The 26,276-nt window shown below is 63.3% G+C and overlaps 2 protein-coding genes across 2 annotated transcripts in view; one reads left to right on the forward strand and one right to left on the reverse strand.

The window, feature by feature from the left end:
• The window catches only part of PPP1R37 (protein phosphatase 1 regulatory subunit 37), a 39,623-nt gene extending 24,486 nt beyond the window's left edge, over positions 1 to 15,137 (forward strand). Inside the window, exons 2-13 of the mRNA XM_045811173.2 lie at positions 7,145 to 7,242; positions 8,708 to 8,753; positions 9,011 to 9,111; positions 9,801 to 9,920; positions 10,304 to 10,454; positions 10,549 to 10,704; positions 11,987 to 12,099; positions 12,653 to 12,794; positions 12,883 to 13,049; positions 13,177 to 13,915; positions 14,239 to 14,329; positions 14,427 to 15,137. Coding sequence (XP_045667129.2) covers positions 7,145 to 7,242; positions 8,708 to 8,753; positions 9,011 to 9,111; positions 9,801 to 9,920; positions 10,304 to 10,454; positions 10,549 to 10,704; positions 11,987 to 12,099; positions 12,653 to 12,794; positions 12,883 to 13,049; positions 13,177 to 13,915; positions 14,239 to 14,321 — 1,916 coding nt within the window. The 3' untranslated portion in view covers positions 14,322 to 14,329; positions 14,427 to 15,137. The remainder of the gene's footprint in view (positions 1 to 7,144; positions 7,243 to 8,707; positions 8,754 to 9,010; positions 9,112 to 9,800; positions 9,921 to 10,303; positions 10,455 to 10,548; positions 10,705 to 11,986; positions 12,100 to 12,652; positions 12,795 to 12,882; positions 13,050 to 13,176; positions 13,916 to 14,238; positions 14,330 to 14,426) is intronic.
• A 1,514-nt stretch (positions 15,138 to 16,651) lies between these two features.
• NKPD1 (NTPase KAP family P-loop domain containing 1) lies at positions 16,652 to 24,367 on the reverse strand. Its single transcript, XM_087870902.1, has 4 exons — positions 24,067 to 24,367; positions 22,726 to 23,163; positions 20,361 to 20,492; positions 16,652 to 18,887 (listed from the first exon to the last, which is right to left on the reverse strand). The coding sequence occupies exons 1-4, from the start codon at positions 24,164 to 24,166 to the stop codon at positions 17,068 to 17,070; spliced, it is 2,490 nt and encodes an 829-aa protein (XP_087727028.1). The 5' UTR covers positions 24,167 to 24,367; the 3' UTR covers positions 16,652 to 17,067.
• Positions 24,368 to 26,276: the final 1,909 nt, after the last annotated feature.

Here is a 26,276-nt window from a genome sequence, read left to right on the forward strand (position 1 = left end):
TGTGTGGAAGCACGGGGCCTTCTGGGAGAGAGAAGATTTGGGGGTGTGGCTGGAGTACTGTGTCCAGGGGAAAGGAAAGGGCCATGGACAAGGCTTAAAAGGGGCCTCTGAGAGCTGGCTTCCTCCTGACTAACTTATCTTAGCTCAGTCTGGAGTGTTCGCCTCGCCCTCCTAGGGCATACCTGCCTCCACCCCCCAGCAAGAGCCCCCAGAGGGTGGCAGCCAGGTCAGAGCCACCCCAGTCTTCCCGTGCGGTGCACAGTTTGGCGTGCGGTAGGCCTCAGGAGGTATCTGCTGAACGAACCGCAGAATGGCACCCAAGTTGGAATTCGCCTGGATTAGAGCTAAACTCCGAGGGGCTGAAGGAAAAAGGGAGAATCTGTTGGATAGGGACCTGAGGAGTCCTGAATAGTCAGGTTGCAGGCCTGCCTGGGTCCAGGCTCTCACACGTCTGAACTCAACCTTTCCTCTGAGTTGGCTGGGGAGGCCTTCTCCTCCTGGTGGATGCCAGGATGGCCACCAGCAGCTCCGGATGTGAGAGGTAACCTCAGCCCCACCCCTGCAGAGGAGAACTCTTCTTTCTTGACAGTTCTAGCATGACCCTGTGACTGGCCATGGCTGGTTCCCTAAGGGTCAGCCTCAGCCAGTTACTGTGACAGGGGCTGTGGACAGACCGCTGTCCGCTCCTGGAACCTTGTGGAGAACAGTGGAGAGTGGAGGTAATATGATGGTCCCACCAGGGTCCCGGGATGGCACCGGGAGGGCGGCCGGGGAAGCAGGCCATTCGATACTTTGACCAGCATTGAGGCCAAGGCAGCAGTCCCTGTGAGGACGGGTTGTGTGTCTGACACAAAGTCTCCCTCACCACGTCCACAGTGCGGCTGTGGGTTTGTAGGCCTCCCTGCCAGCCTTCTGTCCCGAAGCTATGAGCCCACAGTGGCCTGGTTTAGGGCAGGATGATGTTCCACAGATCTCAGGCCACGGGAGCATCAAAGCCTGGGGAGTCATGCAGGAAAGAGCCCCGAGAGCCTGCTTCCTGCGTCCCGCATGGAGAGATGCCATCCTGCTGGGGCCAGGCCACCCACCTGCCACGAGATTCTTGGTTTCCTGTCTGTTGGGTGGGTGGATGTGATGGTGCCCCTCCCTCGTGGGATAGGCTGAGCGTGGCAGGCAGCCTCCCAAGGTAGGCTCTGCTGATGCTGCTGGCTGGCCCTGGGAGGCCGAGGCTACGCGCTCTGAGCTAATGGGGGATTAGGAAGGGGATTAGAACCCAGGCTGCTGGCTCTGGGCTGCCCCATGCTCTTAAACCTTACTTGTCTCCTCTGGTGTCCCCACCCTGACAGGCTCCTTGTTATTGGACACAGTGGGCTCCCCGCCCAGGTCTCCAAGAGACCCCCTTCCTATGGAATAGAATCCTCCCCAGACCTTGAGTAGCTCCTGTCATTGCCCTGCGCCCAGCCCTGGTGGCTCCAGTCTCAGGCAGAGAGCAGCCCTCGCTTCCCTTCCCTGGCCTCCCATGCACTATGTCCTAGTGCCCTGGGTCCTGCCGGGCCTGCTCCTACCCCGTACGCCGACCCCCCCTGGGGCTGCTGCCCGCTAGTCTGTATCTGTCTTGTCCTTGTGAAGCCCCAGCGGGGAGCCCTGGGCCCCTCCTCCCTCGCCCCTTCCCTCTGCCCCCCACCCCCCACTGTTGCTTCCTGGTGTTTGACTCCCACTGGGATGACTGTGTCTTCTTGTCTCCCACCAGCTCCAGGCTGGCAGGGATGGCCTGAGTCATTGCCGCCCCCTGGTGCCCAGCCTCTCCTTGCGTCTACGGGGTGCCTTTGCACCTGTGTGCAGACAAGAGCCCCGGACCAAAGACAGACGTCTTTCTGCCTGTCACCCGATGCCCGGCATCGGGTTTCTCTCCCTACCTTTGTGAGGGCCAGCGCAGCTGGGAGGGGGAGGCAGGCTCCGTGTGCCCCCAGCCTCTTCCTGGGAGCCTGGCACGAGCTTCTGGGGCGAGCTGCAGAGCCTCACCCCTGCAGGAAGTCCTGTCCACCCACTGCCACACAGCAGCATCCCTCACCAGAGCTTTACACCTTGCCCCAGGCGGAGTCCGGGGGCCCCCACAGCCTGCCTCTGCCCCTGGTCCCTTCCTCCTCGAGCCAGAGTGGTACAAGAAGCCACGCTCCAGTGTCAGACCAGCGCGGGTCTGGCTGTGTGTTCTAGTCCCGCCTCTCCTGGCTCCGGGATCTCGCACAGGTGACTTGCCCTCTCGGAGCTGGCCTCCCCTTCTCAGAAAATGGAGTCTTAACTCTGCCAGCCTTGGATACCCGAGCTGGCTAAGAGGACTTGTGCCTAGAAAGTACTCAGCGTCATGCCTCCCCCAGAGTGAGTTCCCGGTACCTGGCCGTGGTGCCCACCATCCGCGTCCTCTCGGTCGGGTCGTGACTCCTGCTCAGTCAGACCTGGCTCCGTGCGGTGGCTTAGCAAGTGCCCTCACATCCTCAGCTCCTGAGACCCTGCAGAGTCCCTCTCAGAGAGGGGTGTTGATCTCAGCCTCACCAGGCCAAGGCCCGAGCGCGGGTTTTCTTACTCCAGGCCAGCACCTCTCGGTTGGCCTTCCCTGGCAAGCAGGTGCGCTCTGTCTCCCTCGCCGCCGTCCCCTCCTCTCTGACAGCCGCTTGAAGCCCAGCCCCTGCTTGAGGGGGACCTTCAGGGCGTTGGACTTGGGACTTGAGTGAACATGTTTGAGCCCTGACCTGACACGCGCACACACACATGCAGGTCCGCACGCGTGTCCCCCTGCTCCCACACATTGCGTGTGTCCACCTGGCCTCCAGCCGTTCCCCAATGGACAGGTGCTCGCATGCCTCTCTGGGGCCCTGCCGTCCAGTGGGGCAGGAGACACGGCCGTGCTGGCTGGCGGTTCGTGTGCCCCCATGAGCGTGCCAGGCGCCAGTCTGAGGGATGAAGTCGTCCCCAGTCACCACAGGTAGCCGGGGAGTTAGTCACCCTCGCCCCCTGTTAGGGATAAGGCCATGGAGGCACAGAGGTGAAATCGCTTTGCTCAGCATCAGAGTTTTAAATTAGGATCCTGTCAGGATCCACCCCCAGGCACTCTGGCCGCTGAGCCCCTGCGTCTCCAGTGGGGAGCCCCGGGCGCCCTACCCAAGAGGACGGGGGGACAGGCAGCAAGATTCAGGCCCTGGTCACTTCAGACAGCAGCCGTGCTCTCACTACTCCGCAGCCTCTGGGGGGGGCCTGGCAGCCGCTACCGGCCGGCCGGGGGAGCTGCTCACTGACTCGCCGTGTCCTCGCCTTGACCATTTCACCGCAGCAGCACGAACAAGTGATCGGACGTGCGGAGGGGCCAGTCCCCGGCTTCCGCTAGCTTGTGAAGGGCCGGCATGGGGCCCGGCACAGCGCTCACGCTGGCCAAATGCTGCACAGTGTTTCTCCGGACCACCTGTACTGCCACTTCCTTACCCCTTTTTCTTAAATTGATTCATTTTTGTTTTACTCGAGTATGTTTCATCTCATTCCCAAGCAATATGGTAGTTCCTTTTTGTTAATACCAGTATGAAGCCACATGCGTAATGATTACTGTGAGGTTACTGTGGGCTGCCTGACGCCCTCCTGTGTCCCCGTTGGGGCCGCGCCAGGCCTCGGGGCATGCTGGTGGTGCTGTTGGGGTAATCGAGGTGGGGCGGAGGCGCCCTCAGGCTGCCGTGGACTGGCTGAACACCCCCCACCCCTCACACCCCCCCCCACTCTTGTGCCCTTAGTGTCTTTCCCCAGTGCTGTCCCCTCTGGAAAGTGCCTCCCCATCAAAGAGGAGTGCCAAAGCTGCAGTTGGTATTCCTATCACCAGGGGGCGCTAAGTCACTCTGGGCCTTAGGGGCTCTCCCACTTCTGGGATTATGTCCACTCCTTCTGGCCCCTGTTCTTTTCCCCTTCTGTAAATGACGGGCGGATGCGACCTCTGTGAGCTCTGGCTGTGACCTTGTGTGTGAGGCTGTGCTGCATGCAGACCCCACGGAACCTGGCTGAAGGGGGGGCCAGATGGCAGCTGTGGCTGGTGTGGCGCTGGCCAGGTTAGAGACCCCGGGCTTAAGCTTATGAGGAGGCTCCTCAGAACAAAGACCAACCCAGTGGGCAGGGCTGGGATGCTGGATCTCAGGTGACTTCGGGAGCTGAACAGTCAGGGAGAGCTTCCTGGAGGAGGGGATGGCAGAACCGAACACTAAAGGATTGATTGCAGCTTGAGAGCTTGCTTAGGATTCTTATATCCTGTAGGCTCTAGGATGCTGAGAACTGCTAGTGATGGCCCCCCGGTGCCCAGGCCCTCCTTCATTCCCATCTGATGTGACCGGGCCAACCCAGCCTTGGCCCGGGGTCTTGAAGTGAGCTTGCCCAGGGGAGCATTTGATAAAGCCTGTGCACCCCTTCTCAGAGTGATGATTTTTTTTTTCTTTCGTTTTTTTTTTTTTTTTTAAAGTAAGCTCTACGCCCAGCTTGGGGCTTGAACTCACATCCCCAAGATCAAGAGTCACTTGCTGTACCAACTGAGCCAGCCAGGTGCCCCTTGGAGTGATGTCTTTTTTTTAAGATTTTATTTATTTATTTTTAAAGATTGATTTATTTCTTAGAGAGGGGCAGAGGAGAGAGTCTCAGATGGACTCTGTGCTGAGCACAGAGGTGGACGGAGGTCTTGACCTCATGACCCTGTGATCACGACCTGAGCTGAAGCCAAGAGTTGGACGCTTAACGTGCCATCCAACTGTCCTTGAAGTGATGATTTTTAAAAATTTATTTATTTAGGGGCGCCTGGGTGGCACAGCGGTTAAGCGCCTGCCTTCGGCTCAGGGCGTGATCCCGGCGTTCTGGGATCGAGCCCCACATCAGGCTCCTCTGCTATGAGCCTGCTTCTTTCTCTCCCACTCCCCCTGCTTGTGTTCCCTCTCTCGCTAGCTGTCTCTATCTCTGTCAAATAAATAAATAAAATCTTTAAAAAAAAAAAATTTATTTAAAGCTTTTATTTATTTATTTGACACCCACACATACACACACAGATCACAAGCAGGGGGAGCGGCAGGGAGAGGGAGAACAGGCTCCCTGCTGAGCAGGGAGCCCGACGTGGGACTTGATCCCAGGAGCCTGGGATCATGACCCAAGCTAAAGGCAGATGCTTAACTGACTGAGCCACCCAGATGTCCCTGAAGTGATGATTTTTAAAGACAAAAAATAAAGTAGGATTACAAAGGATACCAGTTAAAATACAGTTAGCTAAAAATGTTTTTTTTAAATTGCAACCCAGTGTTTCTGCTCTTCCTCGCCGGCACAGGAAAGGGCAGGATAGAGCGGCGGCTCTGATGACTGCCGTCTTCACAGCAGTGGTGAGCGTTCAAAATCCGCGGTAACCGGCGCACGCCGCGAAGCACCTGTCATTCCTATTGGTGCCGACATCGCTGGGTCTGTTAAACACTGTTTCTCTTCTCCTCTCCCTCTCTCTCTCGTTTTGCCCATGTTAATAAGAAGGAAGATTTACATTTCATTTCAGTTCACTTAGTGAAAGTAGAGAAGTCCTTTTTCCTCCCGCAAGCGTGTGGGAAGCCTCAGGCGTCACCAGACCCAGAGCAGCGGGACTCCCTGAGGCAGCTGCTCGAACCCTGGGGCCGCCTCCCTGGGCAGGGCCAGCTCCTGAGCTGGGTCTGCGGGAGGGCGGCTGGCACCGGGGAGGCTGCAGTCACCTGCAGCTCTGCTCAAGGAGGAAGCGAGGGGCTAAGCTGGGGCCTGTGGTAGCTTCTTTCTTCCAGGACAGCAGTTCCAGCACCCCCACCCCCATCCAGCACAGCAGAGAGAAAGCTCTGGAGCCAGGTGCACGACTCTGCCCTGTACCAGCTGCCTAGCCTCGGGGAGGCAGCTTTCCTTCCTTGGACCTCGGTTTCTTTCCCTAGAAAACAGGGTGGTGCTTGATGCAATCTGGAAGGAGGGTCCACTGGAAGAGGCTTACCTGGAAGCTTCTGAGGGCCTCCCGCTGGCTCCCGAGGGCCAGGCCAGGATGGCAGCAGGGTGAGGGTAGGCTGAGGTCTGCCAGAAGGCCCTCTGCCTGCTCCATTCCTTGCCTGCCCTGTCGTCCCTGTGCCCACTCCATTCTGCTGATGCCAAGAGCATTCTCCAGTGAGCCCGACTCTGCCCCGCTCCTGCCTGGAGACTTCCCTTCCTGTTCTCTCGGTTGCCCTGGGGCAGAATCCAGTATTTCATAGACAAACACTGGAAACAGTATGAATGGCTTATCCAGTGAATTGGTAAACAAAAGGTACACATCAGACATTGACTAGGTAGCCCTGTAAAGGGGCCGAAGCTCAGAATGCTTGTGCTCCACAAAAGAGGCTAGTCACAAAAGGCCACAGACTGTTTATCTCCATTTTTAAAATATTATTTATTTATTTATTTATTTGACAGAGAGAGACAGTGGGAGAGGGAACACAAGCAGGGGGAGTGGGAGAGGGAGAAGCAGCCTTCCCGCTGAGCGAGGAGCCCAGCATGGGGCTCGATCCCAGGACCCTGGGATCATGACCTGAGCCGAAGGCAGACGCCCAGGCACCCTGCTGTTTCAGGAGCGGGGAGTCTGAGAGGCCACGTGCATCACAGTTAAGAGCAGAGTTCAGTTCCCCACTCCACCACTTACCGGCTGTGTGACCTTGGGCAAGGTGCTTCACCTCTCTGGGCTCAGCTTTCTCATAGCATCAAAGTACAGATTCATTCTCTCATCCAGAAAACAAAACAAACCACAACAAAAAACACAAGTTGAACTCCTGTTTTGGGCCCAGCCCTGGGCTGTACAGTGTTGGGACAAGGTGGTGACCAGGGTAGACCCAGCCCTGCCCTCCCTGTCTAGTAGGGGAGACAACTGACAAGCAGAACAGTCGTGTGAGGTTAGTTGTGTGATGTTTGTGCGAAGCTGCTCGAGGAGCCGTGGGGAGGTGTGGAGGGAAGGGCTGACAAGTTTGGGGGCCCCGGGGCCACCTCCGCGGGGCAGCAGTGGCAGCCTTGACGGGGGGACAGAACTCAGTGGGTCGTGGGAAGGGGCGTTTTGTTGTGGAGGCCGGGCGTGGGGGGCAGGGGGTGAAGGCCTGGGTCCTTTGTGTGCCTGCAGCCCAGAACGTGACCGTGGACGAGGTCATCGGTGCCTACAAGCAAGCCTGCCAGAAGCTGAACTGCCGGCAGATCCCCAAGCTCCTCCGGCAGCTCCAGGTACGCGCCCGGGGGGGGGGGGGGGGCGCTCAGAGCCGGGGAAGGGGGCGGGGCAGGGGTGGGGTGGGGGGGCGGCCCCTGGGCTGAAGCTTTGCTCCCTCTGCGCTCCCCCCTCACAGCCTCCGGGCCTCTGGGGTCTGCCCTGAGCAGGGAAGGGTGCACAGAGCACCACCCCCGCCCGGCCAACTGGCCCAGGGCCCCTGTAAATACATCCTGGAAAATCCTCTGTTCAGTGGCAAAAGCGGTCAGGCTCTTCCTGAATGTTTAAACCGTGTGGGACGACGTAAAGTAACAATTTGAGCTGTCTGTCACTCCCCAAAGAAATTCGGTTCCCCTGGGGAAAAGCCGGATGTCCGTTTATTCTTTATGGTCTCTATACGTTCTGTAAACACTGATTTTTTTTAAAGGTAAAATACTACAGTCATAAAAAGCAAAAACATCCACTTCTCACTTCTTACTCCAGTCCCATTTCCCGGGAGTCCCGCTGTTGACGGCTTGAGGCTTCGCCCCTGGCCCTGCGTGTGTGTTTGGTAGAGGGCGGCTGGCTCTCCAGAAGCGCACAGAACCGAGGGCAGGCTCTGTTCGTACGTGAACGGGGTGCTGCTGTGCCCGTGGCGTGTTGCCCCGTAGCCGTGTCCCACAGGTGCCTTCCCTGCGGCCTGCGCAGCCGCAGGCTGTTGGTAAAGCACCACCGTAGTGCCTTCCCTCCGGATGGGTCATTCCAGAACGTTCCAGGGTTGCTAGTTTCTAGGGTTGTCACTCCCTCAGGTGGCATTGCTGTGAGCAGTCATGCACGCCATCCATCTGTGCACCCAGCTCTGCACCCCAGGGTTAAGGGTTCTCTGGGGAAATTCCCAGAAGGGCCTGTTGGCAGCTTCAGGGAAAGACAGCCACTCCGTGTGCTAGCCAAGAGTGTGGGTCCTGGGGCCCACCAGCTGGATCAGACCAAGTCTGTCCCACACCAGCAAGTGGCCTTAGCAAGGCTGGCCCGGAGCCTTTCGTGTGTCCGTGGCTTTGTCACAGCACGCGCTGCACAGGTTAATGTGTGTGGAGCCCGGAGAGCAGAACCTGGCCCCCAGCGCGGGGGTGGGGGGCAGACATCTGACCGGTGCCTTTACTCCTCTTTACGGCGTGCTCACTGTGGGGCCTGGTCCCCGGCCTGCACCCCCAGGCCTGCCGGTCTTCCCCACCTTCGCGCCTGTTTCACAGCCTTCGTGCTGGCTGCCCCTTCTTGTCTGGAATGCTCCCTTCAGCTGGGGCGGAGGGGCTGTGCCCCTGTCTGGCCCAGGCCCTGTGGGTACAGAACGCCCCGCTCTGTGAGACCTGCGCGCCACCCCCACCCCAGAACACTGCCTCACCTCAGCAATGGAGCCAGATCGGAGCCCCGCCTGCCCCACATTCGGGGTCCGGCCTGGCTCCTAAGGGTGTCTTCCTGCCTTCAGCACCGACCCCTCTGTTTTCCCAGGAGTTCACGGACCTCGGACACCGCATCGACTGTCTGGACCTGAAAGGTGCGTGTCTGGACAGAGGCCGGGACCGCTGGGGAGTGGGCAGGGCCAGAGCCTCCCGAGGTGGGTCTAGGCGGGCAGGTCCTGCCATAAGAGTAGGTTAGCCAGGGGCAGTGGGGGTCCTGAGAGGTATGGGTGCCCTCCCTGAGGGGAGGCAGGTGCAGGGAGCCCGTCCTCCTTCCTTCCGCCTGGAGCCCCCTTTTCCAGCCAGCCCCCCAAGCCCGCGAGCACACACACAGGTGCGCTCCGTCTCGTCTCAGGTGAGAAGCTCGACTACAAGACCTGCGAGGCCCTGGAAGAGGTCTTCAAGAGGCTGCAGTTCAGGGTCGTGGATCTGGAGCAGACGAACCTGGATGAAGATGTGAGCAGCCCCTGCCACCACCGACTGTTCCCCGAGCTCCCTGGCCTTGCAGGTTTAGGGGGAGGGGGCGCTGCAGGAGGAAGAGCCCCCTTTGACAGGCAGGGCAGGGCCTCTTGAAGGACAAGATGAGGAGACCGCTGGTGTGACCAGAGTGGAGGTGGGGGATATTGGGGCTCTGGGGCAGGGCCCGGAAAAGGGGCCTCGTAGACCCACCCCAGAGGCAGGGGCTTTGTAAGCAAGGGAAGGACTTGGGGAGCCGGGCCTTAGTGGGGGCAGGTATGTGGCCACGAGGAACCTTTTCAGGAACCACCGCTGGGGATCCCAGCACTTGTAGGGGAGAATCTGAGAAACATGCAGAAAGCTGCCTCTCCGTTTAGGCCCAGGTGTCCTCACCTCCCCAGACTCGGAGACCATCGGGAGACTGGGGGTGGGGTCCTGGAGAACTGAGGTGCAGGCGTGCCAGGGGCCTGTCCCAGTTCGGGGTGTGTCAGTCTGCCTGCTGGCAGCGGTGGGGAAGCAAGTCAGAGAAAGCAGACGGACTGCAGCAGGAGGGGGAGGTCGGTTCCCGGAACCCAGAGGGGCCGGGCGGCATCGGGGCCCTCCCCAGCCCCGAGGTGCTTGGCCCCCACACCTCCTGGCCCCCTGGTCCGCGCCAGCCTGAGTGTAAAGCCCGTTGTCTCGGCCCCCAGGGAGCCTCGGCCCTCTTCGACATGATCGAATACTACGAGTCGGCCACCCACCTCAACATCTCCTTCAACAAGCACATCGGCACCCGGGGCTGGCAGGCCGCTGCCCACATGATGCGCAAGGTGGGCGCCCCTCGGTTGTCCCCTGGGGCCTGGTGTCGTGGGCCCTTGGGGGAGTCAGCCCAACGCCAGGGGGTGCCCTGCCTCAGGCCGACTCTGGCTCCTATTCTCCCTTCAAGCATCTTTCCCTCTTCCTTCACGTGCCTGTACCCTGTCCCTGAGAGGTGGCTGTGGTCGCCCCCCATTCCCTCCTGTCCGGGGCGTGTGCCGCACAGGAGTCTGGGAGCTCCGCTGCAGGACTCAGAGCCGGGCCGTCCCTCACAGACACGGTGGCCTCGGCAGAGGGACCGCACGGCCCCGCGGCTCGCTGGGATGTGGGCTGGGAGATCCCTGGGGACCGGGAGGGCTGGGGCCAGCCTGTCCCAGCCCCGCCCCTGCCCCACTAGACGAGCTGCCTACAGTACCTGGACGCCCGGAACACGCCCCTGCTGGACCACTCGGCGCCCTTCGTGGCCCGCGCCCTGCGCATTCGCAGCAGCCTGGCGGTGCTGCATCTGGAGAACGCCAGCCTGTCGGGGCGACCCCTCATGCTGCTGGGTGAGCTCCGGGACCAGGGGAGGCTGAGCGGTGGCACGCCGCCTGCTGGGGGCCGGGGCTCGGCGAGTCACCGCGCCCTCCCCGCATCCCCCAGCCACGGCGCTGAAGATGAACGTGAACCTGCGGGAGCTCTACCTGGCCGACAACAAGCTCAACGGCCTGCAGGACTCGGCCCAGCTGGGCAACCTGCTCAAGTTCAACTGCTCCCTGCAGATCCTGGACCTCCGTAACAACCACGTGCTGGACTCAGGTGTGTGAGAGCTCCGCCCACCCCCACCCCACTGCGCCGCCGAGCACCCACCGTGTGCCCAGCCAGGGGCCCTGCGGTGCTGGAGACAGCGGTGGGCCAGGACGATCCCGGCCCTGCCGTCACGGGGCTCACAGTGCAGTGGGGCAGACAGACCATCCCAGACAGTGACAGCTCCCAGTGGGCAGGGCTGGGCTCTGGGAGCCCGGGGAGGGGGCAGCTCCGCGGAGACCTGCAGGGTGAGGTGAGGTAAGGAACAGATGAATAAACTAACTACCATCTGGAAAAAGTGTCCTGAAGGAAACAAGGTTGTTGGGACAAAGGGCCAGTCAGAGGCTATTTAAGGTGGTGTAGGGAGGTGACCTCTGGACGGCAACGCGGAGGGCAAGCATGGAACCAGCCCTTTTAAAAGCCTGGGAAGGGGTGCCTTGGTGGCGGAGTTGGTGACACGTCCGACTCTTGGTTTTGGCTCAGGCTCCCCACGTCAGGTTTCGTGCTTAGCATGGAGTCTGCTTAAGATTTTCTCTCTCTCTCCCCTGCTCCACCCCGCTTCCTTTCTCTCTCAAATAAATAAATCTTTAAAAAAGAAAAGAGAAAAAGAACCTGGGAAAAGAATCCAGACGGAGTGAATAGCAAATGCAAAGGCCCTGAGGTGGGAAAGAGCCTAGATGTGGGATATTGGGGGCGGAGCCACAGTGGGCCAAAGGATAAATGGGAAGGGAGAGGAAGCAGCTAGTGGTAGGAAGTTCCTTTCCTCCTGGTCCACTGTTGAGCAGGGTCTCCTGGCCTCAGTGTGAGGAGAAGGCTGGGGGGACAGCCTAGGGCATCCAGGCCAGTCCCTTCCCCCAGGGTGGCCGGGCCCAGATACCACATTTAGTGAGCACCTAGCATGTGCCGGGCCTGCTAAGACAGAGATCTCTGCCCTCGGGAGAGACACTGCCAACGCAATAGAGCATGAGGTCCGTCAGATGGCGAGATGTGCTTTGGAGAAAACTAAAGCAGCCGCGGTGGCTGAGCTGGCTGGGGAGTGTCGTGCCAGGGCGACAGTCGAGCAGAGACCTGAAGCAGACGGGAGGGATGTTCCGGTCCGGGCACCAGGGAGCCACGGGTGCTGGGCCAAGGCAGGAGGTGGCCGGGCCGGAATCGGGGGGCCCAGGCAGGCTGACGGGAGAGGCGAAGCCCCAGGAGGTTCTGCGCTCCCCGGGGGTGGCAGTGGCTCCCACACTGCTGTCCCCTGGAGAAGCGCTTGGACCACAGCCGGGACTTGCCCACGGGCGCCCTGCAGGTCTGGCCTACATCTGCGAGGGCCTCAAGGAGCAGAAGAAGGGGCTGGAGACCCTGGTGCTGTGGAACAACCAGCTGACGCACACGGGCATGGCCTTCCTGGGCATGACGCTGGTGAGTCGGGCCGGGAGAGGGGCGGGCGCCGCGGCTCCCCCAGTGCCTCTCGGCGCCGCCCTCTGCCCCCGTCCTGCGCACGCTGCGCCTCAGGGACCCTTCACAGGAGTCCTTCCAGTGCCGGCTGCTCTTGCTCAGCTTCCAGAGCCTCGCCACCCTAAGGAAAGTAGCCTTCCTCACGTCGTCCTTGTCTTTTTGCATCCGGCACGGAAGTCTAGTACTGTGTTTCACATAAGGTGAAATGTTTCGCGTAGAAAGTTAGTGTTTTCTGGAAGCCTTCAGTGCGTTATAAATCTTTTTACTGAAATACATGGTATTTAAAGCAAGCTCACAGGCTGCAAAGGCTCACGTCCAAGTTAAGAATGACCGGCGGCCAGGAGTGTGTCCTGAGCCCACGGGCTGGGGGGTGGACGGGGCAGCTGGCACGGGGCGACTTCTGAGTCCACGGAGCATCTGGCCTTAAGCAGGACCGTCCAGGCAGCGCTGCTGAGGAGGGCGCCCTCGGGTGTGCCTCTTCCCCGACTCTCCTCACTGTCCTGCGCCGCCCCTGCAGCCGCACACGCACAGCCTGGAGACGCTGAACCTGGGCCACAACCCCATCGGGAACGAGGGCGTGCGGAACCTCAAGAATGGCCTCATCGGCAACCGCAGCGTGCTGCGCCTCGGCCTGACCTCCACCAAGCTCACGTGCGAGGGTAGGGCGCGGGGCCGGGCCGAGGGAGCGGTGCAGGCGGGCTCGGTGGGCGGCTAGCCCGTGGCCAGCCCCTGCGGTCCCCCTCCCAGGCGCGGTGGCGGTGGCCGAGTTCATCGCCGAGAGCCCCCGCCTCCTGAGACTGGACCTTCGGGAGAACGAGATCAAGACAGGCGGGCTCATGGCACTGTCCTTGGCCCTCAAGGTGAACCACTCCCTGCTGCGCCTCGACCTCGACCGTGAGCCCAAGAAGGAGGCGGTGAGCTGCGTGGGCTCTTCCGGAGGCCCCCGGCGGGGGTAGGGGGGTGCGGGCTGGCCCGGGGCGTCGGCAGGATCCGCCGCGGCCCGGCTGCCCAGAGCCCTAGCCAGGCCCGCTCCGCCTGCAGGTGAAGAGCTTCATCGAGACGCAGAAGGCGCTGCTCGCCGAGATCCAGAACGGCTGCAAGCAGAACTTCTTGCTGGCGCGTGAGCAGGAGGAGAAGGAGCAGCGGCTGCAGCTCTCCGCCTCCATGCCCGAGATCACCGTCACCGAGCCCCAGCCCGACGAGGAGCCCGGCGACGAGCCCGCCACGAGGGCCCAGGAGAATGGGGCCCCGGGCCCCGGCGCCCAGCCGGACTCAGACTCAGACTCGGACTCCGAGGAGGAGGATGGGGAGGAGGAGGATGGGGAGAGGGCCGAGGCCCCCTGCCCCGCCCTGGTGCCCCCCTCGGACTCCCTGGGCCCTGGGGACAGAAGCCCCCCCGGCAGCCCCTCCTCCCACACTGAGCAGCGTATTTCTGTGTCCAGCCCGGGCCGGGGCCACAAAGTGTTTGTGGTGACTCGGGTGGAGAGTCCGCCCGAGAGGGCAGAGCCCCCGGTGCCCCCCGCCCCTCCTTCTCCCCCTGCTCCTGCTTGCCCTCCCTCCCCACCTGCTTTATCTTCCCCGCCCGCCTCACCTGCCCTGCCACCAGCTGAGGCCGTTGGCACTCAGGACCCAGGGGTGTCGGAGCCTCCGTCACAGCTGGAGCCACCTCAGTCAGGGCCACCGCTGCCCAACGGCCTGAAGCCCGAGTTTGCCCTCGCACTGCCCCCAGAGCCGCCCCCGGGGCCTGAGGCCAAGGCGGGCAGCTGTGGCCTGGAACACGGTGAGCGGGGCCCGGGGCACGGTGACAGTGGGCCCTGGGTGCTGGTGAGACCCCAGGCAAGCACCTGCTCCTCGGTGGGCCTCAGTGTTCCCTTTAAAATGGCCTGTGAAGGGGTAGGAACGAGGAGGACTTGCTCCCCAGGCCCCACCTTGCTTCCCTTGGATCCCTGGGACCCTGGGATGGAGCAGGCAAGATGTCTGGCTGCAGTCTGACCGTCTCCGTGGTACCCGACCCTGTGCTGGACAGGGCCGGCAGGGATGGCCTGGGGTCCCCCCATCCCCGCCTGCCTGACTGGAGGTTGCATGCCTCTTCTCCCCTGGCAGAACTGAGCTGCTCCAAGAACGAGAAGGAGCTCGAGGAGCTGCTTCTGGAAGCCAGTCAGGAATCTGGGCAGGAGACACTGTGACACTTTAGGTGAGGAGGGGGCCAGGGCTAGAGGGCAGGGGGCCCGGGGGGCCCGCAGAAGAGCCCCTGGCTCTGACATGCTGTCCCCCAATCTCTTCTCCCCAAGTTCCTTTTTTCCGGTCAGTCTTCGATGAGCTGAGGCCAGAGCCATGAGAATCCGCTCACCCTCACCCCCAGCCTTCCTGAGGCCTGGGCCACCAGGGGCGCGGGGGGCCCTTCTGGGGACCCCTGCCCCCCACAGCAACACTACACGGCGCGCAGGAGCCGCAGGGATTGCCCTCCGCGCCCTGACTTAAGCACTATTTCTGTGTCCAGCACTCGAAGGCTCTGGGCTGGGGGGATGGGAGGAGTTCTCCGAGCACATCAGCCACGAGGCTGGACGCCTTTTCCAGACGGCTGTCCGGCCAGGCTTGCCCTGTGGAGGAGTCCTGGGTGGTGGTGGGACGGCCCCCCAGTGTGCCCGGGTGCAGGACCAGGCAGGAGGTGTGACGAGGGGGGGCGCTGAGTGGTGGTGGTGGAAACTGGTAGAGCAGCCCCAGGCAGGGCGAGGGCCAGGGCTGGGGAGGGGGGGGCTGGGAGCAGAGGATCAGAGCTTTCTTTTTCTTAAGTGCAATAAATCTATCAGGGAGCTGGGGCGGGGAGCAGCTAGGGTTCTAGAGACCCTGCTGTCCAGGCCCCTTGAGGCTGCGCCCTGAGAGGCACTACAACCCGGGGGGGCGGCGTGGGTGTGGGGGATGAGGGGGCGGGGGAGGGGCTACTCCTGTCGGTGCAACTCTGTTCACACCTTTTCTAATAAACCAGAGCTGGGTTCACCACACTCGCCTGCTCCCTGCTTTTGCCGGTGGGGCCGGGGGAGGGGTGGGGCGCCCCCTGTGGGAGCTGTGCGCACAGGGAGCCGGGGAGGGCGGAGGCCAGCCAGCTCCCAGGAACGTTTGCGGGGCTCGTGCCGGTGGTCCCCCAGAGGAAAACTGGGAGGGGGGGGCAAAAGCCACATTTCCCACAACATTCCCTGCCCCGGTGCCCTCCCCCCAACCCTGTTTTTTTGCCATGTCTGAGCTCCTATATCTCCCCTACTGTCTAGTTCACAGTCCCGTTTCTCCAGAGGGAAACAGCCCCCAAAATATCTCCCAGCTTCAGGCCTGGGCTCTCAGTGTGATGGGGATGAGCCACCCATGGCTCGAGGGGAACAGGCCCCCGCTTTTGCCCCCAGCCGCCCTAGATGCTCTGCGTTTCCGAGCGTGCGTGGCCCTGCAGACACACTTTGAGACGTCGAGTCTCTGCAACGGAGAGAATACATCTCTGTGCTAAGCCATTCGGGTTGTGGGACCTGGTCCCAGCAGCCCCAGGGGCCCCCCAGGAGCCAACTCCGCAGTGTTTCTGATTTTTCAGCTGGATCCTGGATCAGTCCGGGATCACAGCGGGCGGGCAGGGGGGATCCCCTTGGCCAAGGATTTTCTTTCCTTTGCCTTCAGCCACCCAGACATCCCTGGAGCTTGTGAAGACACACTGAGCCCGTTTTATTACTGGGCTAGATGCTGTACCCAGTCGTATAGACGCCGGTGCCGCCGCACTGGAAACGCTCTTTCCACACTCGTGGATGGTTAGGGAGCCTTGAAGTAAGGAATGTGAGGTCAGCACCTCCACCAGGCCGCAGGCCCGGAGCGTGAGTGACGTCACAGAGCTCTTGGCTCCCTCTGGGTCTGTCCCCTCAGAAGTCATGCCCTCGAGCTCTCGTCACGCGGGGTAGGTGGTGGCAGTCCCCTCTCCCAACTGGACCAGACCAGGCACACCACAGCCCTGCGTGTGTGGCTCCCTGACCAGTGAGAACTCCAAAGGTGCCCAGAGGAGGGGCGCCGGCATCCCAGGTCCATGTCACGTGGGTGGGAGGGGAACGTGGTGAGCCCACTGGCTGAGAACCCCCCCACACACACTGTGGCTTGGCTCTGGCTCCAGTTCTGTAGGTCCGGCCGGTGCCACATCTCTGCTCCTCAGCTTCCCCGTCCTCATCAAGGGGCTCGTCAGGTGGACAGTTACTTGTTCGGGGGCAGCAGCGCGGCCCGCCGCGGCTGGCAGAGGGGCCAGTGAGCCCTAATTAAGTCATTACACCAGGGCAGAGCCAGCCCTCAAGTGAAGCAACCTGCTGAGGTCACCGGGACACCGCCCTCGGAAATGCCAGCTCCTGCCCTGCCCGCACAGGAGCGGGCTGGGGCGTGGGGGCAAGGACCTGGATCCCCTGAGGCCTAGGCGCTCTCCGTTGCCTGAGTCAACCCGGCACATCCGTCCTCCCCTACCTCAGTGGCCTCACCCACCGCCCCCGCAACCCCTCCTGCCACCAGGGATGCCAGCCATGAGGCTGCCGGCTGAGGCTGCCCAACTCCCTGGGGGTGACGGGGTTTGGCAGGATAGGACAGGCCTGGTTCCCAGTCCCTGCTGTGCCAGGGAGCCCAGGACATGAAGACCAGCGGGGGCTTTCACGTCTCCATTTATTGCACTTGAACCCGGGATTCTTCACTGGTCCTCTGGCGCCAGCTCTCAGACGCTGGCTCGGGCCCCTGCTACTGCCTACAGCTCGCTCTGGCTCACTGGTTCACCTGGGGGATGTGGCCACCACAGGCCTCACTGCAGACGCCGACTGTGGGCCTTGGGGCCAGTCACACCCCTTGCCCCCTCGTGGGCGCAGCCGGAGGAGCTGATGCCTCCTGCTGCGCCCGGGGTCCTCATGCATGACCCACCCGGGCTGTAAGGGTTCAGGCCACGGGTCTCGGCATGCCCCCGTGCGCCCAGTCCCGGGGCGGGTGGGCTTCGCCGGCACGCGCCTGGGCGGGCCCCGCGCCCTGACCCGCCCGGAAGGCCCCGGGAGCATGGTTGGCTCGGTCGGCCGCGTGGGGGGCGTCGTGGGCCGGGGACTTGGGCGGGCTGGGCGGCTTGAGCGCGCTGACCGCCCGGATGAGGCCCATGCGGCGGCGGATGGAGTGGTCCAGGTTGACCGTGCAGCGCAGCAGGCTCTGCGCCTCGGCCAAGGTGAAGGGGAAGTCAGAGCCCAGGAAGCGCTCGAAAAGCTCGGGGTCGCCGTCTAAGTCCAGCACGTTCTGCAGCGCCTTGGTCATGGAGTGCAGCTCCCGGCTGTTGTCGCAGAACACGTCCCAGAGGCGCACGTGGGCCTCGGGCGCGCCCCCCGCCTGCTGCCGGTCCTCCAGGCACTGCAGCGCCCAGCTGAGGCGGCACGGCCACTGGTTGGCGAGCACGACCCAAGCCACGGCCTGGCGCGGCGTGGGGCCCGCCAGGTCCCCGTCCTGCTGCTGCAGCAGGCGCACGGTGATGGGCACTGTGTTGACGATGCGCCGCATGGACACCACGTTGTCGGGCACGTACTCGTAGAGGCAGTCGCGCTCGTCGTGCAGGCAGAAGAGCGCTTCCTGGATGCGGCGCGCCGCCTCGGCGTCGACGCGGCTCTGCGCGCGGCTCTGCGTGCGCTCGGCGCCCGCCTGCGTCTCCACGGCCAGGAGCTGCGTGCCCTCGCCGCCGCCGCGCCCGCCGCCGCCCGGCCGCAGCTTGCGCGTCATCTCGCGGTAGAGCAGGTCGTCGCGGCTCTGCACGGCGTCGCGCAGGAACTGCAGCTTGGTGCGGCGGCCCATGATGGGCACGGAGAAGGGCAGCGTGACGGTGCGGTTGAGGAAGAGGTAGCCGTTGTCGGCCGTGCCCTTCATGGAGCCGGCGCTCTCGAGGCAGGCGGCCAGGATGCTGGGGTCCACCACCAGGATGAAGATGAAGGGCGCGTGGCTGTCGGACAGCAGCGTGTTGATGGCGTTGAGCACACCCACCACGCGCTCGGGGTAGCACGTGTCCAGCCCGGTGACCTCGAGCACGACGCGCAGCCGTCGCCGCTGGTAGATCTCCAGGAAGCACAGGAAGTCGGTGAGCAGCTCCACCTCCTTCTTCACCTCGCACATGAAGCCCAGCTGGCTGCCGAACTTCTCGCGCGACACCAGCCGCTCGATCTTCTTGCGCTGGCTCACGAACAGGTGCTTGCCCACCGAGTACACGGCCATGAGCAGCCCCGAGCCCGACAGCGTGGTGGCCGCGCCGCCGAACACCCGCAGCAGGCTGCCGCTGGCGGCGCCGTGGGCCAGCGGGCGGGCGCCCACCGACAGGTAGAGCAGGCCCACGCCGAGGCCGAGCGCCGCCAGCAGCGCCAGCAGCGCCAGGCACACGCGGCGCCGGCAGTGCCACTCGCGCTGGTAGAAGCCCGGCGTCGTGGCCGGCTTGTTGCCCAGCACCGAGTACACGCTGAAGGGCAGCGCGCCATAGTGGTGGCGGATGCCCTCGCACAGCGTGGTCACCAGGCCGGCCCACAGCTTGTCCGTGCCCGCGTACTGCCAGGCGCTGAAGCGGATGAAGAGGAACTTGACGTTCTTGCGCCGCAGGTGCAGCTCGGTGATGACGGGCTGCAGGAACACCAGGTACCACAGCAGCCGCGGGAAGCCCCAGCCGCCCACGGGCCTCGGCTGCCACTGCACGCGCCGCAGCTCCTCCTCCTCGCGCTGCGCCGCCTCCTGCTGCATCAGCGCTGCGGGGAGGGAAGGGGCGGGAGGGCGCACGGGACCGCGTGAGCGGCGGGGCAGGGGGAGGCGCCGACGCGGGTGTGCGGACCGGGAGGCCTGGAGCCCTGGACCCGGGCTGGGACCTCGGAAGAGCCTGAGGGCGAGGCCGGAGGGCAGCGGTGGGCAGAAGCAGAGCTCCCAGGGGAGAGAGGGCGGGAAGGGGCGAGGAAGGAAGGCTCTAGGGAAGGAGAGAATGCGTGCGAGGTGCTGAGGAAGCGAAATGCTGGGCAGCAGAATCCAGCCTTGGTCTGATTTTCCTGGCTTAATGCTCCTCCTCCTCCGGTCTCAGCTCCTTGTCTTCTCCTCCAGGGAGCCCTCCCTGATCCCCAGGGTGGGTCACGTGCCTCCTGAGCTCCCCCACCCCAACCCTTCCCACTGTTGGGTCATCACTCTCTGGGGCCAGATCTCCCTCTCTGGCCTGTGAGGTCAGGAAGGGCAGGGCTCAGGTTGTTTCGGTCATCCTGTGTCCCCTGGGCACCAAGGAAGGGCTGGGGGAATGTCTGAAGGATGGATCACGAGAGGTCGGGGCAGGCCCCATCTGCTATCGAGGTCAGTGAATGAATGAGTGGGAATGTATCAGAGTCACCTAGCACAGAGGAGGAGCTCCAGAATGCTGTTCCCTCTTTCCTTATAACCGGATGTTTTCTCCTAGGACCCTGTTTATTATCGCTCTCTGACAACACAGGGGCTGATGGAGGCTTGTTTAGTAGGGAGGAGTGGCCGACTCTGGCCACAGTCGGGGCTGGGGTCTCAGCGGGGCTTAAACCAGGTCCAAGCTGCTGGGGATCCTGGCCACGTTTCGGCCGGTGTGATCAGTTAACCTCTATCCGTTAGGGGTCTTGTGGGCGCCAGGCCCTGGGCCAGGGCTGAGAAGAGAGTCTGAGGGGCACAGGGGGGACTTCGCAGGAGCCAGTGAGGAACCTGGGCTTTTGCCCTAGAGTGCTGGGGAGCCATGGAAGGCTTTATGAGCAGGGGAAGGACAGGGCTAGATCTGTATCTTTTTTTTTTTTTAAAGATGTATTTATTTATTTGAGAGAGAGATCAGGGGGAGGAGCAGAGGGAGAGGGAGAGAGAGAATCCCAAGCAGACTCCATGCTGAGCAACCCCAAGATCCTGACCTGAGCTGACATCAAGAGCCGGCCGCTTAACTGACTGAGCCACCCAGGTGCCCCACCAGAGCTGTATCTTCCGAAGATTCCTTGGAGTGGCTCTGGCAGGGGAGGGGATGGGACTGGTGGCCAGGAGGCCAGAGAGGGAATGAGCAGGGACCCGGGGACAGAGGCTGTGGGTGTCAGGAGGGACCTGGTTAATACTGACTTCACAGACTGGGGCCCGGCTGGCCCCGGGAGCAAGCGGGCTTGGGGAAGCCTGAGGCCGGGTGGGGACCAGGGGCTCCGTTTCCCGTACTCCCTCCTCCCCCAGCACACACAGAGCCTCACCGGTGATCTTGTCCAGCATCATGTGCAGGCGGCAGCCGAAGGGGGCATAGAAACCCACGGTCACAGGGACAGGCACGTGGCAGAGGGTCTTGGCCAGACAGCTGCAGTAGACATCATCTTCTGTCAGGATATCTGGGGGCCAGGGAAGGGGTGGAGGGGGGGAAATGGAGTCAGTGAGGCTGGCCAAGCACCACCCTCCTCCCGTCTGCCCTCCAGAGAGCCCACCCTCAGCTCCTCCCTTTGTCGGCATCCCTCTCCCCAGCTGCCCGGGGTGACTCAGATCAAACCTGCCGATGGACGTTTCTGGGGCAGTAAGCACGCAACCCCCTTCTCCGGGGTCTCATGTGCCCCTCTGAGCACCCCAGGAGGAGCTGACCCCAGATCCACCAGGCCCAGGCCAGGAGGCTAGACTCCCCCACCGAACCCCAGCACAGTGGCCCAAGAGATTTTGTCTGACCAGACCCTAGCTCGCCAGGCTCAGTCACCAGCCCGTGGTTCCCCTGGAAAATTCCCACGGGCCCTTCTTGGGACTGGAGGCCCTTAGATGCTTGAGACACCTCTTGGCATGCTTCAGAAGCTTCTCGTGTCAGTTCCTGCCTGCGCTGCTAGCCTGGCTCCAGTGCGGAAGGGCCCTGACAGTCCCAGGCTCCTGTCAGCTTCCTGTCCGTCCCTCACCCTGACCTCTCTCCCTCTCTGGGACCCCATGCCCACAGCCTCTCATCCTGCCCTGAGCTCAGGCAGGCCCGCCCCTTGGGCCCCACCCCGCCACCTCTTCTGCATGACCATTGAGAGGCTCAGTCCCTCCCTCTGAAGAGGGGCTGCAGAGACACCGGGCAGCATGGAGGCCAAAGGGTCAGAGCCGGGGCGGCCCTCGGTCAATGCCATGGTCTGGTTTAAGGGCTGGCTCCGTGCTCCAGCATCAGTGTCCACTCGGCTGAGGGCGTCCTGCCCCCCGGACCCCACTGAGTGCTACTTCTTGGACTGGAGTTGGGGCACCAGAAAGGGGGGGTTCAGCTATGGGCAGCACCGGGCCAGCCTCCCCGTGCGTGGTGGGGATAACACACCCAGCTCCCCCAGGGGCCCGGGGGGCTTCAGGATCCCTCCCTCCCGGATGGTCAGTGCCGGGCAGAGGGCAGGAGGAGGACCCAGCAAGGTGGGCCAAGGGGGTGGCCCGGGTGGCTCTACCTGGTGGCTTGGTGACCTCACCTCGCTGGCCTCTGAAGCTGCGTGTGAAATGGGTGGCAGGACCCAGAGCCTGCAGTGACGAGGTGCTGCCTGACCTGGAGCCTGAGTCCCTGCTCAGCGGTTGCTCTACTTTCAAGGCAGACCCGGGAGCCTGCCGTGTGTCCCCACATCCCCCCCACTAGCACCTCCCCCGGACTCCTGCTTCCACCGCCCACGGTCCACGCTCCTTAGCCCCTTGTGTCTCCCACCTGCCCCGGGGGCACGGCCCCAGCCTCACCACAGCCACCAAGCCACATGGCCCCATCTGAGCTCGTCACGGTCCCGGGAACAGGCCACCGCAGAGTCTGCATTTGCCCACCCTGCTGCCACTTACTTTGCTCGAACGTTGCCCTAACGGCGGCCCTGACTGATGACCCTATTTAATGTGCGGACCCCTACGCTCCCTTACCTCCTCTCCCTGCCTTGTTTTCCCCCAACGTGCTTATCAGTGGGTGACACATGGAAACTCGCCTCACTGCTCTGGCTTCCTGTACCCTCCTCCCCTCCCCCCTCTCCGCCGGTAGATCGGGAGCTCTGTGAAGGCAGCAGTCTCGGCCCTGCTCCCCGCAGCCGGCACCCCCCTCCCCGACCAGAGCTGGGCACCCACTGCCCGCATCTGATGCCTAGTCACAGCATGGACGGGTGAATGAGGGAATGGATGAGCGAAAGAACGAGCGAAGGGAGCCCTCCCCTTGCTGCATTGTTCTCTCCAGCCCCCAGGCCACTCCCCTACTGCTGCCCCTCTCCGCCACCCCAGAGCTGGCCAGCAAGCTGGTGCCTGTCACACCCCTGTCCCAAGTTCTCTCTGGCCCCCTAGGCTGGGGGTGCGGGGCGGGAAGGGCGGGGGGAGAGAAAGCAGAGGCAGGCTGTCCGTGGAGGGAGATGGCCAGGGCCCAGAGCCCTGCGAGCCCCGGAGCCCTGCGAGCCCCGGGGCGAGACACCAGGGACAGGCCTGGCCTGGCAGCTTTGGGTCGAGACAGGAGAAGCAGAGGCAGCTGCCCGGGGGCCCAGGGTCAGGGACCAGCACCCTCCCAGACAGGGAGCAGAGCAAACGGGGAGGAGGGCAGGCCGGGGCGGGGCGGGGCAGGGGGGCAGGGGAGGGAGGCAGCAGACAGAGCCCACAGGAAGGCTGGATGAGCACCGGAGGTGTAGGTGAAGGGACTGCAGGCTGCTGGGGCGGGCAGGGGGCGGGCGGCACGGGCCACGCTGGGCTCCAGGAGGGTGCTGGCTGCGGAGGGCGGGGCGGCGTGGCTGCTGGCCGTGGCGGGCACGTTGGCAGGTGCAACGGTGGGCGCGGGGGGCGGCTGGGGGGCGTTGGGCTGCCTGGGGGCAGCAGCGGTTGCAGGCGGCCCCTTCCGGGCTCCTGGGACGGAGCAGAGCCGCTGCCGCAGGGGGGTGGGAGGCGGGGGCTGGGGCTGCTGCTGCTGCTGCAGGATGGGGGGCTGGGGACCCTGGCGGCAGCCGCTGACACCCCCCCGGTGGCTGTGGTAGGCCAGCTGCCAGCACACCTGTGGGGGCAGCCGACAGGGCCCGTGGGCTTGAAGGGCCGCCGGGTCATGGCACCACTGGTGACAGCACCCTGGAAGGAAGGAAGTGGGGGTGACTGGGCCTGGGTCCCTGGCCCCTGGGGGGCACTGGCAGAAACCAGGTTGAGTCTTCACATGGAGGCTGGGGCTGGTCCCTCCGTGGAGGCCCCAGAGAAATCAGAGCAAATGAGGAAGGGAAGTTGGGGGGGAGCAGTCTCTGTGCTCTCCTATGGGGGGGCCGTGGAGAAGAGGTGCAGAGGCCTGGGCTTAGCCAGGCGAGGGGCTGGAGTGGGCCCAATGCCTTGGAGTCCCTGGGTGTGTGACCCTGGGGTTGGGGGGCAGAGAACCACCCATCAGGAAGCGGCCTGGTTGGTCCAGAGCAGGCTGGAGTGATGGGAGGTGACCATGGAGAGGGGACAGGGTGGGGACTGAGAAAGGGGTGGGCCTCGTACCCAGAATCGGGCAAGGCTGGTGGGAAGGGGGCTGCCCTAGGAGGCGCAGGCCTCAAGAGGCTGAATTGACCCGATGGACGGTAACTGTCCCCACCCCTACCCCCCCAGCAGGAGCACCTGTGGTCACTAACCCCCTGGAAGCTGTTCCCCCACTCACACACTCAGTGGTTGGGGGAGCTTGCTTTCCTTCCACACTGCTCCCCCCCAGGTTGGGGTGAAGTCCTCAGAGGCCTGGCGATTTGGGGTGGGGGAATTCTACCCATGGTGGGGGAAGAGGTAGGCTGTGTGGGCCTCCCCTGCTGACATCCCCATCCTGGGCTCCCATTTTCAGGCTCCCTGGGGCCTGTGCCCCCGTATGACCCCTTTACGTGGAAGCCTCTGGGGGGAGTGCTGGGAGTTCCTCTTCCCTGGAGCCTAAGGTTCTCCTTCTCAACCATCCACACAGCAGCCTCCCCCACTCACAAACCATGCTCCCTGCCAGGACCCCCCAAACTGAACCCCTACCTTTTTGCTGCCCCAACTCCGGGTCCAAGAAGTAGTGTTCGGTGGGGGTCCGAAGGGGCAGGGCGCCCTTGATGAAGCGGACGGTGTAGTGTTTGTGCATGGCGGCGGGGGGCCTGCTCCGGGAGAGGGCGAGGGTGGGCTCAGTGCCCGGCTCCCTTGGGTGCCAGCAGGAAGACCCCACCCCCAGGATGTGACCTCGAACAGGTGACAGACCCTGTCCCTGACGTTGGGGTCCTGGGTCGCCAGGTGGGGTGGCGGTCCTCTTCAGAGTTAAGAGTGAGTGGTGGGCACCAGGGAGGGGCAGCTAGATGGGGGGAGGGGGGAGAATGGAGAACGGTTACCGGGGTGCTAGGGGCTAATTTGGGGTGTGTGAGATTTCCAAGGTTGGCGAGTGGGTGTTTGGGAGCCCCTAGGAGTTTCCAAGAGGCCAGGACAATGGGGGTGCTGTATGCTGAGCAGACGTGGGCTGGGGAAACACAGGAGCCCGGGGGTGGCTGAGTAAACTTCGGGGACCACTAGGTATTGGGGGTGTGCGCTGTGGGAGGCGCGGGCTGGCACCATTGGAAGAGACATGTGACCAGCACGGGGAGAGCTGGGAGCACTGAGCCGCCGCCGCCGCCCACCGCCGCCACCACCACCACCACCACCACCACCACCACCACCACCACCACCACCGAGTGACTGGAATCTCAGGGCTGGTCCATTTAGGGCCTGAACGAGGGTGGGACGGGGAGGGGAATTCTGGGGGAGCACATTCCATCAGGGTGCTCCAGGTGGGGAAGAGGCTCAGCCAACTCAGGGCGAGACGGGGTGCACAGGTTTAAAATGTGAAGAGCCGAAAGCAGAAGTGAGGGAAGGATGCTGGGGCGGGATGGGGGAGGCAGGCGAAGCCATGAGGCAGAGGAAAGGGGGTGAGTTGGGGCTCAGGGTTGGGGGCCCAGTGCCTGGCCCCTGCCCGCCCGCCCGCCCCTTGCCTGGGATCCCCCATACCTACCTGGCGGCAGCCTCTCGGCCCCGGCTCCCTGCCCTGCGAGCTGCTGTGGCAGCCCCACCGCCCGTCGGCACAGGCCCCACTGGAGAGAGGCCCCGGGCCCGAGCTAGTGCCAGCCGCCAGACCGGTTCGCCCGCCCTGTCCCCGCCCCTTCCCCCGGAGCGCCCGCCCTGCCCACCTGCTCTCCGCTCTCGAGGACTGGGGGCTGCCCCCAGGCGTGGTACCCCAGGTAAGGGAGGGAGGTGGCCTGGGGCTCTACCTGCCGGGGGCTCCTCAGACTCTGCCCGGGGGTCCACGGGACCAGGAGTGGGGGTAAAGCTGGCACAGGGATTCAGAGTCCAGAGCTGATCCAGGTTCAGATGCTAGTTCCTGGAGGGCCCAGCTGTGTGACCTCTGGCAGGTGACTTCAGCTCTCTGAGCCTCGGCTTCCTCATTGCTGAGTGGACCAGGACCAGGACCACAGTTGTCAGGAGGAGTCCGCCGAGCACAGAGCCAGGCATTTAGGCATGACCCTGGCTAACATGTGCTGGGCGTGGACTGACCCATTTACCAGGCTGCTCTAGATGCTTCCCATAGGACAACACGCAGGTGAAGGCTTACCAGGAACCGCACACGGTTTATGCACTTCCCCCCAGTTAGCCCTTCTTCCTCAGCACACCCCAGCAGGGCGGCTGGGACGCCCACGCTACAGATGAGGAAACCGAGGCCCAGAGAGCTGAAGTTCCTTGCCCAGGTCACGTGGAAGCAGAGCGGGCCTTCTGGAAGCAGGGGCTTGTGCTGCAGGCTTGCAGAGGCTCTGCCTCCTGCCTGCTGGGTGGGTGGAAGGTTCCTTGCAGATGTTCTCTGAGAGTTGAGAGCAGGGGCAGGGCCCAGCAAGAGGGGCTTTCAGTTGTGCGTGCGTGTATGTTGGGGGCGGGGGTTCTCTGCTCTCCAGGCCTGTGTCCCTTCAGCTGCTGGCACGATGGGGCAAACGGTCACTGCCCCGGGGACATGGGTGATCTGGTGGGGTTGGGGGAGGCTACCACTGAAGACTGCCCGGGACAAGGGGCTTCAGGACAAGAGAGAAGGGACCCCATCTGGCCCAGCGGATGCCCCTCTAGGGGTTCTGCCTGGGTGACCAGGCTCTGCCCCCTGTAGCCAGAGCCAAGCATCCTTCTGTCCGCTGGGGGCCAGTCCGGTCTCTCCTCCCCAGGTCTTCAAGACGCTTTTCCTGGGAAGG

The sequence above is a fragment of the Ursus americanus genome, chromosome 21 (assembly GCF_024610735.1).
Source record: "Ursus americanus isolate L20-20 chromosome 21, mUrsAme1.1.p, whole genome shotgun sequence".
In the NCBI taxonomy this organism is placed as follows: Eukaryota; Metazoa; Chordata; class Mammalia; order Carnivora; family Ursidae; genus Ursus; species Ursus americanus.

What these genes read in the sequence shown, in the direction of transcription:
- NKPD1 (XM_087870902.1), bottom strand. Translation starts at nt 24,166, where the DNA reads ATGCACAAACACTACACCGTCCGCTTCATCAAGGGCGCCCTGCCCCTT. An exon ending in GGAGTTGGGGCAGCAAAAAG is followed by an intron (nt 23,164 to 24,066) that starts GTAGGGGTTCAG and finishes CCTTCCTTCCAG; the next exon opens with GGTGCTGTCACCAGTGGTGC. An exon ending in GATGCTGGACAAGATCACCG is followed by an intron (nt 18,888 to 20,360) that starts GTGAGGCTCTGT and finishes CCCTCCCCGCAG; the next exon opens with CGCTGATGCAGCAGGAGGCG.